Here is a 17,056-nt window from a genome sequence, read left to right on the forward strand (position 1 = left end):
GCTTGCCTGCATACATCTGCCCATGCCACCTTCCAGAGTCGACACACTTTGGCTGCACCATCATTGACCACCCCCCTGTTGCGCATTTATGCTCAACCACAAAAGAGCTTTATTCCACTATAAACTGCAAAACCTGGCACACACTATGAGAAAACTAAAAAACCATATGTACACTGTTTTATTGTACCCTATTGCCAAACCTTCAAGTGGGTTTCCCCACCCCCTGCATCACATAGCTTCTAACTGGATCAAACACCTGGCTCTGTTCACTTTCAACCATCTGCAACAATCTCCAATACTGCCCTACCCAAGCACCTAGACCACCATGTGTGTAGACTGCCCATAGCCTACCTTCAGCACTCCATGCATTCCTTTGCAACCTGTCTACTCCATACCAAGCAGCACCAAGCATATCATCATCAAAAACACATGTACCTGACACCAAGCTACAACACATGTCTGAACCTCCCTCCCAACCAAATAAAGTGGAGGCCTTGAGCATAGAAACCTGCACCTGCTGAACTAGCCTCCATAGAGCTGTATCTACCATCTTTTTCATCAACCATAATTCACATACCTTCACTGGAAGCAAAGCCACTGCTTGAGATTCTCCTTTCTCCACCATTGGACATGTCTGCTGCATCGGAATCTCCTCCGTCTTTGGCATCACAACCTCCTCTTTGGCCACACACTCAATTCCAGCATCATCGAGCCCTTCCTTGTCAACCGGCCCTTCAAGGTTGACCAACACCACCGCTTGGTCAGCTTCAATTACCTGTCCTGCAATCACCTCTTCTATCGCTGCATCATGCCCCTCTATGGAAGAGAGAAACTCGTTTTCTACCGCATCCATCTCAAGTTCCTCCATAGGCATGGCCGCTTCATCACCCTTAGCAAAATGGTGCATCTGCTGCACCATCACGGCACATTCCACCACTACTTTCATCAGCACAACCATTAGCATGGCACCACACACCACTTTCACCTGCATTCCATCATCGGTAGGTCTAGACCACACCATTTGGCTTTCATCAAGCATCTGAGCTTGCTTTCATCAAGCATCTCGGCTTGCTCTGTTCCCTGATCTTCTCGCACATGGGCTATTACCATATCATCAAACATATAAGAGGGAAGCTTTACCTTTACCAGTTCGGGTTAATCAGATTCCGTCTCCTCGTCATAGGATGTGGACTCATCGGCACTATTTTCCTCGCTTGTATCCCAACAAATCGAGCTTGTATCATCATCGGCATCGGCATCATATATCAACTCCGTATCAACATGTGCATCCACTTGCTACTCCACAAAAGCTTGACCATCTTCACCACTTTGCAAACTTTCTCCATCAGCTTCTGAACCCTCGATATCTGCATCTCGATCGCATTCTGCTACCTTTTCATGCAAACTTTCAACAAGAACATGCTTTACCTCTTCAATCCGTACTGGCACCTCCACATCCGCTACCACTTTTGCATCTTGGTTCACCTCGACATGGAGCTTCTCCTCGTTGACAAGCTCTTCCACTCTCGGCACATGCACATCACAAATCGGAAACCTCCAAGGAACATAACCAATAGTAGGTCTTACCTCCATAGGCCTTGCATTTTGCAGAATTGGAATCACCTTTGGTTGGGCCCAAGAGCACTTCGCTACCTCCGCAATAGGCATATAATCTACTGGATTTAGCATTCCCAACTCCAACTTCCGCTTCACCTTTCTGCTCTTATCTTTGCCAGATAGACCATATCTTCATAGGTATCTGCACCATCTTCGACCTTTTCTCTAATCCTCAGATGCAAGCACTCTAACAACTTTGACAGCTTCAAAGATTGATTGCTTTTGACCCCAGTAGCAATCTCTAACTGCTTCCAACAAGCTTCAAACTGCTCAATGAAAATAGAGAAATCTTTACTTACATCCTGGTGTACCGCCTTCAGCCTTTTTCTGCCGTAATCATCTCTCGAAACCGCTCCAGAAACTGACTCTGCAACCTTTTCCATGATTCTCGATCACTGCTCTTTAAACCATCGAACCACACCTTGGCTCCTCCTCGCATCAACAGCGGCACCGTCTCTAACCTTTTTGAATCCGTCGACATACGCATCGACAACAACCATAATTCAAAATCTGCTAACCGATCCTCGGGATCTTCAACGCCCGTAAATACGGGACCAAAACCTGGCTCCACCATCTCTTTTCAGCTTCAAACCCGACCATCAAACGTCTCGACCGTCAGCCAACCGCTTCGTCGGCTAAAAAACACCACATTCAACCACAAATTGGAGCATCAGACAGCTCCTCAGTGGGGGCACCAGAAGATGGAGAGGGGGAATTGGGAACACACCCAACACACAAAATATTTGCCTCTCTATAGCCCAGGGATTCCACAACACCCCTAACCTCTCAAATAACACCTTCAAATTGGCTAATTTGCACTAACAACTCCGCTTTAGCATACAAAACAACTACCTCACACCTTGTAGAAAAAACTTCACAGCACAAATGCACCCACACCGCTCAACTCACCCTTTCCAACTCACAAAACACTCCTAATCTGCCCTCTTGGTAGCACCTTTCAAGCTTCAGGAAAACCCTCTGCAAGCAATGGCCAATACACGAAGAGCGAGAGAAGAGGAGGGGAATGGGGAGAAGCAACACAAGAGATTGGGGAAAAATGAGTGGTATTATTGCATAGGGACTAGTACAACCAAGTATGCAGCTTCAATGGCAAGCTTAGCCACACACAAGCTTCAAGCTTCCAATCACACACACAGGCAAAAAAGCCACCTTGGTCCAAAAGACCCTCAAATTTTTGCATTTACAACCTTTTATAGGGGTGTGCCTAGGAGTCCCAAAAAAGAAAAATGGGGTGATCTTCCATGTCGTGCACTTCATTTGGAGCTCTATTTAGAATTGGTTTGCATTGCCACCACTTGGCATATTTTATTTTTGGACACACTTGCATGCTACACCTTTTGTTTTGGTCCCTTTCCCTTTGGCCGGCCGGATCTCCCTTGGGCATCTCTTGCCTGGGCTTACTCTTCAATTGCCCTTGTTGGCTCCTCTTAGTAGCGGGACCCCTCCCTTGTCGAGGCAATAGCGATGTCGCTATTGGGGGGGGGGGGGGTGTACAACCCTTTCTCCTCAAAAATGTTTGGCCCTTTGCGGGCGCAGGCACACCCTCTTACTACCTACCACATCATCACCGACACCAACCACACGGGCGCCAATGCCGGCCTACCTCGCCGTATCTTGCCAAAATCGCCACCAACCACCGTCAACGACCGCCACAGTAGCACCAACGCCGTGCACCATAGCCATGGGAGGAGAGCTCCCCTCTCTCTCCCCTTGTATGCTAATGAGGAGCCACTCTCCAGTATATATACTGCGCCCCCTGGGTTTACACTGTGTATGTGGGTTTTTTGCATACCATGTGTCAGATCCATAGGCCCCAAGATTTTTGAACTTCAAAAAAACCCCTTTATTTTTTTAACCCGAGATTTTTTTTTGGACCTGTATTTACCAGGCTTCCATGCTCTACTCCAAAGTCATATTGCCGAGCCGTAACAACCTACTGAAACTTCATCTTTCTGGCTCCAACCGCACTCTCTGTATCTGCACTTTGACCCCTCGGCATCCTCGAACCAAGGCTTTCAAAAAGTGAAAAAATCATTTGCAATCACCTTTGGACAAGGGCACCCAAACTTCCAACTTCCATATCTTTCCGCTCCGAACTCCGTTTGGCATGCAGTCACTTCTTGCTAGCTCCATATGATGCACACCCTACTGTAGAACTTCGTCGGTGCTCAAAAGATGTCAGATAGCACATTCTCCAATATGGCCAAGTGGGCTCAGACCCGACCCCCAGAAAAACTTCAAATGATCATATCTTGCAAACCATGGCTCGGATCCGCAATTCAAAAAGACGGGTAGGCTGCATAATTGAGCTCTACACACCTATACCCCAAGTTTCACTTGGATCACCTGTACCCAGCTGCCCTGTCTGGCAAGAATCTGCAAACTGCTAAAACTTTAACCTTCAATAACTTGGGCTCCGTAGCTCGGTTTGATGAGCCGTATGGACCTGCTTTTTTAGCACATCAAGCTCTTCATTCCTGGACCCAAAGGCTACACTTCGCATATCCTTCACCTTCTACCCCAATTAGCCCCTTATGGATCCTTTCTTGGCCTATAAGCCGCATCATACATACACTTCTGCTGCTACCTGCCATCCCACGATCCTCCTAGTTGCTCCATTCCTCTGCCATGCCTCTGCTTGGCTCCATACATCTGCCCATGCCACCTTCTAGAGTCGACACACTTTGGCTGCACCACCGTCTTTTTTGCGCTACAAAAGTGGATGGAAATATCTTATTCCGAGGGGGATGGCCGCCCATTCTATTAGTGGGTCCAGACATTCCATACTCTTGCTTCCCCAATCTGTGAGTGTCATAGAGGGAGCGCACCATTATTTCTCTTTGTTTTTGAGACAGTCTGTCTGAATGCCACCTAATTTACAAACGTGCCGCAACTTCGTAATAGTATGCATACATATATCAATAATTGCATGCATGTATGTGGGCTAGAGCACATGGGTCACAAGGGAGGGGTTGTTGATTCAAGAATTGGACACAAGACAACCCAAATTTATTAACTTTCCTGAATTTATTTTTTCATCCACAATTCACCGAATCTTTTGAATTTACCAAAATGCATCAAACGGCCCTTGTGATCCCAATTGTTGATTGCAAGTGAAGTGTGCACATGTGAGATAGTGTGGAGGTTCTATCTCCTCCCTCCTTTGTCATAACTTGTGGGTTTAACACACATGGTGGTTTTTTGTACCAATTCACATTATTGAAAACAAGGTTAAATTGTCCTCTTAGAGAGATCTTAGGGTTTTCTATTATATTGCAATAGTGGTCCAATTTGGCCTATCGATCAGTTTGTCCCACTCCTCCTTTAGGGTGTGGGTCCTCCTTTAGGGTGTGTGTGTGTGTGTGTGTGTGTGTGTGTGTGAGAGAGAGAGAGAGAGAGAGAGAGAGAGAGAGAGATTACAACATGTCACGCGGATATCGGCGCCTGTACCGACAAAAAAAAACTAGGTTTAGAAAAAACATAGACGTCGATATGCGTATCGATGTGGGTATCAGTACCGTCACGTTGGTATACGCATCGTACACATGGCATAGATATATGCGCTATAATTTAATACATCCATATCGACGCCCATACAGATGCGCATACCAATGATCATACCGACGCCCATACCAATTCCAAAACATGCAAAATGTTTTTGAGAAGAGAGGAATTGCATCTGGTGCTGCATGTACTGCAACACCAAAACCAGCCCTCTTTGCTCAAAGGAGAGAGTGCAAAAGCAACCGCACTCCACCTTTGTTTTTCTTGAAAAGTCCACAGATGTGTGAGAACATATTGACCATGAGACAAGATCCACAAAACATAACCATATCAATACTTGCAAACCATAACCATCGTGCAAATCACAAAACATAACCGTAAGTGAAGTCTGAAACCATTTTTATAACCTTATGCGTAACCATAACCATAACCTCAAACCATAACCATAGCCGAATACTAAAACCATTATCAAAATCTAAAACCATAACCATAACCAAAAACGAATTTTGAAACCATAACCATAATCCAATTTTGAAACCTTAACCATAACCGTAACCAAATTTTGAAACCATAACCATAACCTCAAACCATAACCATAACTGAATTTCAAAACCATAACCATAAGCATGACCATAACCTCAAACTATAACCATAAGCATGACCATAACTTCAAACCATAACCATAACCATAACCGAATTCTAAAACCATAACCATAACCTTAAACATAACTATAATCAAAACTGACATAACCATAAACATAATCAAAAATGACATAACCATAAACATAATCAAAATTTAACCACATTTTGAAACCATAACCATAACCTTATCTCAGAACCATAATCAAAACATACATAAACATAAACTTAACAACTACTGTATATGTGCATATATGAACCAAAACATAAGTACCCACACATCAACATAGACAAATGAAAATATATCACACGTCGAGCTTGATCAAGGTAAGGCCTCCCAGTCAACGTCCTCTCCCTCATCCTGAAGCTGTCAAAGAAGAGCTAATAGTCTATGGTTGAATCCGTATTTCTCCTCTTTACCCGTCAGAGGATGCTTCATGGCAACCTCTTGTAATATAAACACTTAATCATAAGATGAACAATTAAAAAACATATGTACATATGCTATTTAAATAGTGTATGACACTTAAAAAATCATGTCGGAGAGTCTCGTAGCCTCCACTCCCAAGATGAGAAGATCCTACAGACTCCAGGGATGCTCTGGCTGCATCTCGCTGGTGTTGGAACATGTTTTGGATGCTCTTGTTGCTCTCACGCAATCCATGTCCACTCCTCTGTGTCCAACCATTCCAGCTTTGGCTCACCAACTTTGTATCTATCTTGTGCTTCAGATTGACAATGTGATGTCATTGCAATGGTCACTGCCTTGATCCAATCATTGGAGACTGGATTGTATTCCTATGTTGACCTTTACTCTCTGTGAATGGCATCCATGATGTAATTCTTTCTCTCCGCATCCTGAGCCTCCTAATGCTCCATCATAGAGTGCCCAAACTGCACTATACAAAGCTGGTAGGATCAAACTCATGTGATCCCCAAGGTGTACATGGTGTGCTCGTCAGTGTACTATCTACTAAGGAGAGAGTGGACGCTCTCTCGAAAGTGTGGATGTATCAATAGCGCCACTACCACAACAACCACCACCACCACCACCACCTGAACAAGATCTTTGTGTTGTCTTGAAGAGGAACAAGAAAGAGTAGTCTCCGATGTAGAGCGACCAGTCAGTGTAACTGGTATGCTGGTTTGAAGTGTGACACCACCAGTTGATGTGATCGGAACGGTGGTTTGAGGGGTTAGAGTAGTTGTAGATGGTCTAGAAGGACTTGTTGTCCAAAATTGATGTGCCATTGTACACTGCTCTGGTGAAAAATATGAGAAGAAAGTTTGCATCTGCTCGAGTGACATGCTGGCTGGAGTAATAAAAAAACTGAAACTCAGAGAGTATGGCTCCTCATCATCTACCATGGATGCAAAAACTAATCCAACAACATATATACAATATGTTACTTCACTTAACCACAAATAAACATTTCAATCAATACAAACAAACCACAAATCACTAGGAATTCACTATTGGATAATAATTAAAATCCATTAATAAAAAATAGACATTACAAGAGAGTTCCTAACAAAAATCACTAGACAATCTCTCATATTCTATGAGAGATGATGCACCAAAGACATCTATCTCTATGTGAACTTCTACATCTTTTGTCATCAAACTCCATGGCTCCATCAATCTCCACATCTATCTCAATATCCAATCACTCATATTTAGGTGCATGCATCAGCTTAAGAATAGCATTGACTTGAAGCTCAGGCTCATCATCTCAATCATCAGCAATCTATGCACGAAGCTCAATTATCTCTTCGTTCTCAACCTCCAATTCTTCGCCGCAGACTTGTTTATTCCATGGAGCAACTTGGATGACAAAGAGCCAATGTAGTCTACTCAAATCTTCTTCATCTTTTTACTTCCACAGTGGATCTATGATAGACACAACATGTTCACAATGCTGCAAAAGAACAAATGTATGCCCATCATCAGTCCACACCCGCCTAGAGTTGACTTGAATCAATCCACTCATCTCTTTGCACACAATTGCATTGGGACCACTAGTAATAACCTTGCACTACTTCACATCAAAAATGAAAATATCAAACTTTTTGAAGCTAATTTTCAAGATTTCTTGGATATAGCCAAAGTATTCAAGCTAGTAAGTCTGTGTATTTTCATCCCCGACACTACTTTGACTTTCTTGAACAAAGCTTGCCTTGACACCATTGTCAAAGGTGACCCTTCATTTGTCTATTTGTTGCACTCTGAAGTGTCACCCATGTGACCACAAAGCTTTGTACTTGTGATACTAGTGGCACGTAAAATAATTTTTGACTCACATTGCATATATTTTTATCTTGTGCCAATCATGAGACTTTAGACCACTTAGTTTTTCATCTTTAGTAGAAGCATTTTCAAGCACCACATGCTCCCCATAGGAGTTTTGACTGTAGATATGACCCTCTTCACTTGTTTCTCCTCTGTCTTTCTCAAAATCCATGGAGCTTTTGGATACACATAATTTCCATTAGGGTTTAAGTCCCTAAGGACACATGTCTGGTTTTTGTCCCACGGCTTACAAGTCATCTCTTTGCGCCTTCCTATCCCTTTGTCCATTAATGGTCTTCCACAAGATCTTCCCCACATTAAAAAAAAAAAGCATTGGGTCGAGCAAATGATTGATAAGCAGACCACTCCAATATGGAAGATTGTGAAAAATAGAGTCTTTTAATCCTAGGTGGTATAAACTCTCTTGATTCTTGCCACATGTTCTTCCAGTCACTCGCCTTTAACGGATGCATGTTGTCTTTGCATATATTTGGTCCACACAAGTCATGCGTCTATGCCCCTCGTACACTATCTTGCCCAAATAATCTAAGCGACGAAAGCCAAGTCAAGGACCACATAGCGGACATGCATGGTTACCTGAGTAGCTCAAACCTTGAAACCAAAAAGAAGAAACAAAAAGGGTTCAAGCATTTAGCAAACACTATCTACATAATGCATATAGATAGGGGTTTAAAAGCACTTACTTGAACACTCACCAAAGCCTGATCGATCATGCATGATACACATGAGAATGCCTTGCACATGGACATGTCATCGATTGATCGGTTGGGACATGTCAACCACATCAATCCATGTCCACAAGATCTGGAGCTCTTCAATAAGTGGTTCTAGATAAACATCCATATTCTTTACCTTGTACTTCCCTAGAACAGTAAGTGACAATAGTAGATGGCCCTTCTTGATAGCCAACCATGGTGGAAGATTATAGTTCACCAAGAAAATAGGCCATGTGCTCCATGAGGAACTCCGAATTCCAAATGGGTTTACTCCATCCATTGCCAAACCAAAACGGCCACAACAAGGTCTCTCTTTTAAATGCAAGCCATCGTTCCTCTATGTGCTTCCATGAAAGAGAATCAACAGGCACCCGCATCACCCCATCCGTAGATCTAGTGTTTTGATACCACGTCATCAAAGTTGCTATAGGATTTCATCTGAATATACTCTTTATCCTTTGAATGATTGGAAAGTGTCGTAGAATGTTTGCATTGACAAATTTCCCTTGTGTGTCCTCTCTATACCTATTTGATCCGCATTTGGGACATTGTTCCAAATACTCATACTCATTTTGAAGGCGCACACAATCAATAAGACATGCATAGATTTTATGATAATACATCCCCAAGTTTGTAAGCAGCTATTTGGCGGCGGGTCAGGTAGGAGGCGTATGATTGCCTTCTGGCAAAATCTACTCGTTGAGCAATCTGTCAAAACCATTTAAACAATTTAAACAAGAACTTTGACCTGATCGATAAATTACTATGACATTTTTATATTTACCTGAAAAGCTCTAAAACACTCGTGTCGAACCATCCATAAATAGATTGAGGTTAAGCATTACCAAAGTTGTACGAAGAACATAAATTCTGACACCACTGTAAAGCGGCGTGCGAGCAAGCCTTTCATCATCTCTCCTTCATCTTTGTTATTCTCATGCCATTGGTGTGGATGAGCTGATTGAGGTTGAGAGGTAGTGTTGCCTTGACTGCTGGTGCTTCCTCCACCTTGGCTTTCAATGGCGGGGGTCCATGTCAAAGAATACATCCAACATCTGATCCATCTCAACTTTCTGAAAAGTGGCATTGATGGTGGATGGGGTAGACTCCACAGATAGTGTTTCATTTGATGTTCGCCTCCTCTATTGAGTCCGTGTTGAGACTGGAGCGATATTGATATCCAAGATTTGACCTATTCTCTCTTGCCCATGATATTGATAACGTAGATCTTGTAGCTGTTCTACAGAAAAAAGGCTGTTGTTGAGTATATGTTGATCACAGATCTTTTGTTTTTGAAATATTTGATGCTTACATAGCATACAAGGACATGCCATCCTATCATCCATAATTAATATGAAGATTGCAAAACAAAGTAACAACTCATAGTAGTGAGTGCACACGGCTTGACTGTTATTAGAGCGTGTAACATGAGCTAATAGAATCATTTGAGCAGACGAATATCTAGCCCTAATTTGTGGTCCAATAGCCAACGAAAAACGTCTTTGCGCGTCTAACCATAATGGACAAACCAAAACTTCCACTAGTCCTAAGTGGCCAAATCATGAGCTTTTTTGCACATCTTATGGTAATCAACCAAACCATTTGTCGATGTCCCTAATCGACCAAACCAACAACGTCTTTGCACGACCAGCTGGATAATATTCTCGTCTTTATTGGTCAATTCCTATATTCATGGGTGCGACATAAGTACATACCCATGTCTATATGACAATGCATGTTGATCGAGGACAATTCCTAATACGTAACAATCTATCCCAAAAATCTTAGCGGCCAAACTTAAGTGGCTTTACACGACCTACCCTAACCATTCAAACACGGCCATCTATTAGTAGCCAAATATAAATCCGCTAACCCTAAGTGGATTAAAATGGCTAAACACTCCTCTAATCCAATTTGGAGAAATATAACATGAGCGGCTTTATAAAACCTACCTTAATACCCTAAACACGACTATCTATTAGCTGCCAAATCTTAAGCCGCTAACCCTAAGCAACTAGCCCTATGCAGACTGAAATGGCCTAACCTAAGTGGATAGTCCGAAGTAGATTGAAATGGACAAACACTACATTAATCTGATTTGGAGCGGCCCAACCTAAGCATCTTTACATGGCGTACCCTAACATTCCAAATATGGCCATCTATTTGCAGCCAAACCAAAAGTCGCTAACCCTAAGCCGCTAACTCTAAGTTGCCAACCCTTAGCGGCTAGCCTTAAGCCGACTAAAATGACCAAATGCCACCCTAATCCGATTTAGAGCGCCTTAATCGGCGTGCCATCTTTTAGCGGCCAAACCAAAAGCTACTAACTCTCTGTGACTAGCCCTAAGCAGGAAAATGCTACACTAATCCAATTGGGAGCAGCCAAACCTAGGTGCCTTTACACGATATACCATAACGATCCAAAGATGGCTATCTATTAGCGACCAAACAAATAGTCACTAACCCTAAGCCGTTAACCCTATACGGCAGCGCTAAGCGGATTAAAATGGCTAAACACTGCCATAATCCGATTTGGGGTGGCCTAAGAAAAGGGGCTTTATATAGCCTATCTGAACTATCTAAATTCTGCAATCTATTAGCAGCCAAACACTAAGCCGCTAACCCTAAGGGGCTAGCACGGCCTTAAGACTAAAATAGAGAAACGCTAACACTATGCCCAACTGATCAACACATCTTTTTGCCGAACTTGGGATAGATGACTGGTAGGTCTCTCTCTCTCTCTCTCTCTCTCTCTCTCTCTCTCTCTCTCTATATATATATATATATATATATATATATATATATATATATATATATATATATATATATATGTCAAAACAATTTTAACTAAGGTACGATTATATTTGAAGTGTTGTTTTAACTAAGGTACGATATATCCTAATGCTCTAAATACGGCCTAATGTAAGATGCTTTACGTAGTCTATCCTAATCATCCAAACATGGAAATCCATTAGCGATCAAACCCTAAGCCTCTAATCTTAAGTGGCTTTACGCGACCCACCTTAACCGTCCAAAAATGGCAAGTTTTAAACTAATTAAAATGGGCAAACTCTAACATTTTAAACCTAAGCATTCATGTTTCAACGGATCTAAAGCATCAAACGTATTAAGCAAACCAAGTTTTAATTTAAACATTAACAAATTAACAAGTGAACGTTTTTTGGTTTACGTTTTTTTTTTTGAGAGTCTCCCCTTGTTTGTTAGAGGTGGTTGTGGCCCAATGGGCAACTTTCTTTAACTAATGGAAGGATCTTTCTCTCGCAAAAAAAATTAAGCATTGATGTTCACTATATTCAGATTGCTTTCATTGATTGAACATTCATGAAAAATTAACAAATAAAATAATTATTGTTAGAATTCAATAGTAATTACAATATTTCTTCTATGTGTGTGTGTATGTATAAAACAAAAGAAAGCTAGAGCACTCAAATTTGAACAATTTGCAATGTGCATACATGCGCGTAATGTATGTGTGTGTGTGTGTGTGGATATACATATAACAAAAGAAAGATAGTGCATTCACATTTGAATACTTTGCAATGCGAGAGTGCAAATATCCTAAACGAATTGTAGCAAAACTTGGCAGTTTGTTATGCGTGTGTACACACACACATTCACTCATAAATATTGAAAAAAAATCCTCCAAAACCAACAAACAAATGGCAGTTTGTTACGCGTGTGTACACACACATTCACTCATAAATATTGGAAAAAATCATACCTTTGTGTTTTAGAAGCATGAAGGAATGTCAATGAGTGATTGTATCAAACAGATCTAATCAGATCTACTAGCGAAGAGGAGGTTTAGCATCAATGAGACAGAAGAAGGCATAACAAATTCGATGAGGCAAAAACGCGGGCGTCGAAATATTCTTTGGAATAGCGTCGATACCACCATCTATAGAGGCTTTGGTTTACGTGTCGATATAGGCTTTGAAATAAACATTGGTATAGGCATTAGAAATTTAAAATTTAATTTTTAATTGAATTGGCACATATAATGACACCTGCCAATGGCATCGATAACTTAGCGTCGATAACTAATTGACCTCTTGTTGGTGGTGGGGGGGGGGGGGGGGGGGGGGGGGGGGGGGGGGAGGGAGAGAGAGAGAGAGAGAGAGAGAGAGATGTGAGGGATATTGAAATATGTTCGTAGAAATATGTTTAAAGACAAGGAGAGTTTTCAAAACAAAAGAGTGGCTGAGTTAGAGAAAGTTTGTTAGTATGTAGAGAATGTCACTTTCTTTCAAAGAACTTTACATCTAATGGCTCCAAAATCATGCTTGTCAACCCCATTAGAACATGCTTGTCAGTTTACACGTTGGTATAGGCTTTGGAATAAGCATTGGTATAGGCATTAGAAATTTAAAATTTAATTTTCAATTGAATCAGCACATAAAATGATGCTTGCCAATGGCATCGATAACTTAGTGTCAATAACTAATTGATCTCTTTTTTTTTTTTGGGGGGGGGGGGGGGGGGGGAAGAGAGAGAGAGAGAGAGAGAGAGAGAGAGAGAGAGAGAGATATTGAAATATGTTTGTAGAAAAATGTTCAAAGACAGTAGAGTTTCCAAAACAAAAGAGTGGCTGAGTTAGAGAAAGTTTGATAGTATGTAGAGAATGTTACTTTCTTTCAAAGCACTTTACATCTAATGGCTCCAAAATCATGCTTGTCAACCCCATTATCTTTCTAGTGGAGCACTGATCTTTATCATAATTATCATAAGAAGTACACCCTCCTCTATGCAAAAACCTAGCTATCAGTACTTAGATAACCAATCATAATAGAATATGAGGATGAAGGATGTAAGAGTGGCAAGGCGGTGGAGATATGAGCTTTAGAAAGACCTTATCAAGGTGGGTGTGGTAGCCAAGATACTACCAAGGTGGAGGATGCTAGTTAAGATACTACCAAGGTGTTGGCAATGGAGCAAGGTTAGCTTACTGGCTAGGGTAAGCCATAGTGTACCAAACCATGCAATAGGCCTACCTCAAAGTGCAAGCGGAGCAATGAGGCCCAATGGTTGCACCCTAGAGGGAAGGGTAGGGTAGCTATATCTCAGTGTATTTTGACAAATAGTTTCGATGTGAGCATGGTCACTCAAGCCATAGTTATCCATAATGGATAATTATGCCCAACTATGCCGTGCGCGACCAATTGTGTCATCATTGTGGTCACGTGCTGTTAGAGTTGGTATGCATGAGCTTGGAGACTAGCATGTGAGGTTTGCCTTGGAGATGGCAGCCATTGAGAGAGAGGAGAGAGAGAATCCTTGCAGGTAATGGGTCGCGTTGCCTCCACACATCAGAAATACAATAGTTTTTTGTTCTTTTGCTGTGAAAGTTGCCGCACGGTCATCTTTTTTCAAGAGTCGAACCAGTACAATTGTACAACTATGCCAAAATTTGCACATTTGCAAAAGCTCTAGCTCAATTTCACTATGCCGACCCTCTACTCTTGCATGACCACCGGGCTCAGCTATTCCTCAGAATAACTAAAAACTATGCCCCGTGTGACCATTGCCATTAAAAAAAAACAATACCTATGTTCTTTATATTGATAGACATGTTATAACTAACCAACCCACTACTCTTCTCAATAGTATCTTACAGACTCCACCAAAGGCATGTTCAATTGGGATTAAGGGTGAGCTTGATGCTGCTTGGTATGGGGTGGATGCTTGCTTTCCAATGGGTGCAAGAAGTGCTGAAGGTAGGCCATGGGCGGTCTACAAACATGATGGTCTATGTACTGAGGTGCAACACCATGGTATGCAGTTACAGGTGGATGGATAGAGCCAGTGCCAGTTTTTGATCCAAGTGGAAGCTATGTGATGCAAGGGGTGGGGCAACCCACTTGAGATTTGACAGTAGTGTACGTATGGTAGTTTTTTTGTGGTTTGTTGTGCGCGTCTATCGCACGTGTCAATGCAAGGGATTTGACGATAAATGGCTCCAAGCACACAACTAGACTAATCTAGCAAGCTCAAGAGAGCAAGGGTGTGTCACTCATCGCCCTACGCTCGCCTTTGTGGAGGATTCCTCGCCACAAAGAAGAGGGAGATGCCGCTACGCCGTGCTCAACCGCCTCACCAATGTCGTGTCGTCGTCGCAATGCTTGATCAAACCCTCTCTCTCTCTCTCACGCACACACACACACACACACACACAAGGAGAAGAAGAAGAAGAAGATGGAGATGGAGCAAGAGCACTCTTCAATTGCACAAATGAAAGAATGAGCGATTTTTAGGTTTAGGTGACGTTTATATGAGCTCGCCCATTCACACTTGGGCGCTCATGCAAAGCCAATCAACCCTTCAATGTTCCACTTAGAGTGCACCTCTCGTCGGCGATCACTCTTACCCTTTTCCTATTGGACCGACAAGCCCGATACCTGACTCTACCAAGTAAATAACGCGGCGTCTGTCGTAGGTGACAGGAATGTGATGTCCGTGAAGGTTAACATGCCCCCCTTCCTGATGTAGATTCCATCCTCGGAAGCTATTGAGTTGAAGCGCATTTGTCGAGGTGGAAGAGAATTTGAGATGAATGTCCTTAGCCTTGTTTAGTCCACTGCAAAATCAAACAACATTGGCACAGTAATTGCATTCTCAATACAATTAAAAAGCATATGCAATTGTAGGCAGACAAATTGATTGGTAACAAAATTTTAAACCATTTGTCAGTAATAAACATTAAATTGTAATATAATCCAATGCATAAACGGTTGTAAAGGGCAAAAAATAAACAAGTCTGGGTCGCTAATTTAACGATCAAAAGACACTAGAGATCAACTACTAATACCATGGGCAAGCTTCTCAATTTTCTCTGGTCAATTAAGTTGTTTAATCACGAGCCAAGTATTTCATGTCTGAGGGCTGGCTAGAGGTGATACCTAGAAGACCTCGTAGTTAAGCTACAATAAAAGGAATTCTCATGAAATCATTGCCTAACTTATTTACTTTTCTTTGACCCCCAAAGACTTTTCACATTGGTTCAACATTGATGTGTGTGCTTATTTGGTATGCCTTGGGTTGTTTTCTTTTCAAGGAAAAGCACCCACACTGGGAACCTGTAGGGCTCTAGTACCATAGGTGATACGTGTGAGTGAAGTACCGAATCAAGCTGACATTTCTCTTCCTGCTTAAGATTTTACATTGTGGCACTTTGATTTTTTTGTTTGTTCGTTCGTTTCTATCATTTTAATTTTGTAACTTTGGGGGTTCATATAACACTGTTACCCTCCCCAGGCTCATCACATTAGTAAACTCCCTTTATAATACTTAAGCTAAAGGTCAATAGGGACTAAGCCCACTAGAAAGCCCTAGTACATTTCACACAATGCTGCCTAAATCGGATTAAGAACCCAAGTAACCATTAATTATTAGGAAGGCATTACCCATAGTATTAAGAGAAGATCTCTAACACCTAGGTTGGTCAAACTAGCTTAGTCGGACTGCTTGATTTTTAAACCTAGACAAGTGATTATGACAGAAAAATACATTGAATTTAATGTTTGATACTAAGAAAATGTGATGAATATTATGCTACCAATCACAATTAAAGCAGACAAACATGGATGCAAAAAAGATAACAGGCAATGCTAAATGGACAAGAAACACCTGTTTGTGTTTATGGTTGCGCTTGATTTGAAGTTGAACGAGAGAAAGATTCCATGAAGGTCCAAATCCTAACAACAACAATTGTTCTTGTACAAACTATGAAACACAAACAATACCTCTAGGAGGTGGGAAGAAAGAACTTTGCTAATCACTAAACTCTAAAACAGAAACACTCCTATCATACTAATCTTACCTACTCTCCATCACTTGAGTGATGAGGATCAAAGGTGTTTGATGACATAAGTTTCTGTTTCAGTGTACCAGATGTGAATGTGGTATGGTCAATGTTTTGACTTTTATTGTGCATACTCGACTGCTAAATGCTCTTGCTCTTTACTTTTTTTCTTTTTTGTGAGTATAAGGCTTTATATATACATTCCCTAAGATTGGTGATTGAGAGGTAAGGGAAAGAAGGGTAAGAGGGAAATAATTCAATAGGCTGATGTGAATGAAGACTTCCCCCCTTCCTTGGTTAGGTCATACTGTTTGAAATGTGCTCGTCACCCTTTGAAACCAATTGTTCCAGTTGGTAATAGGTGAGGATTTTTGCCAGTAGTTTTCTATTACCTTAGGTGCCTCATTGAGTTGCAAGGGTGGTAAGGTA

At 41.7% G+C, this 17,056-nt stretch overlaps 1 protein-coding gene across 1 annotated transcript in view; it reads right to left on the reverse strand.

Moving 5' to 3' along the window:
- Positions 1-1,296: 1,296 nt before the first annotated feature.
- Positions 1,297-17,056, reverse strand: part of LOC147426695 (uncharacterized) — a 74,285-nt gene continuing 58,525 nt past the window's right edge. Inside the window, exons 3-4 of the mRNA XM_086498231.1 lie at positions 1,588-1,717; positions 1,297-1,392 (exon numbers count right to left, since the gene is read on the reverse strand). Of these exons, the coding sequence (XP_086354357.1) occupies positions 1,297-1,392; positions 1,588-1,717 (226 nt within the window). The remainder of the gene's footprint in view (positions 1,393-1,587; positions 1,718-17,056) is intronic.

This window comes from Adiantum capillus-veneris, chromosome 24 (genome assembly GCF_014529385.1).
Source record: "Adiantum capillus-veneris isolate H3 chromosome 24, ASM1452938v2, whole genome shotgun sequence".
Lineage (NCBI taxonomy): Eukaryota > Viridiplantae > Streptophyta > Polypodiopsida > Polypodiales > Pteridaceae > Adiantum > Adiantum capillus-veneris.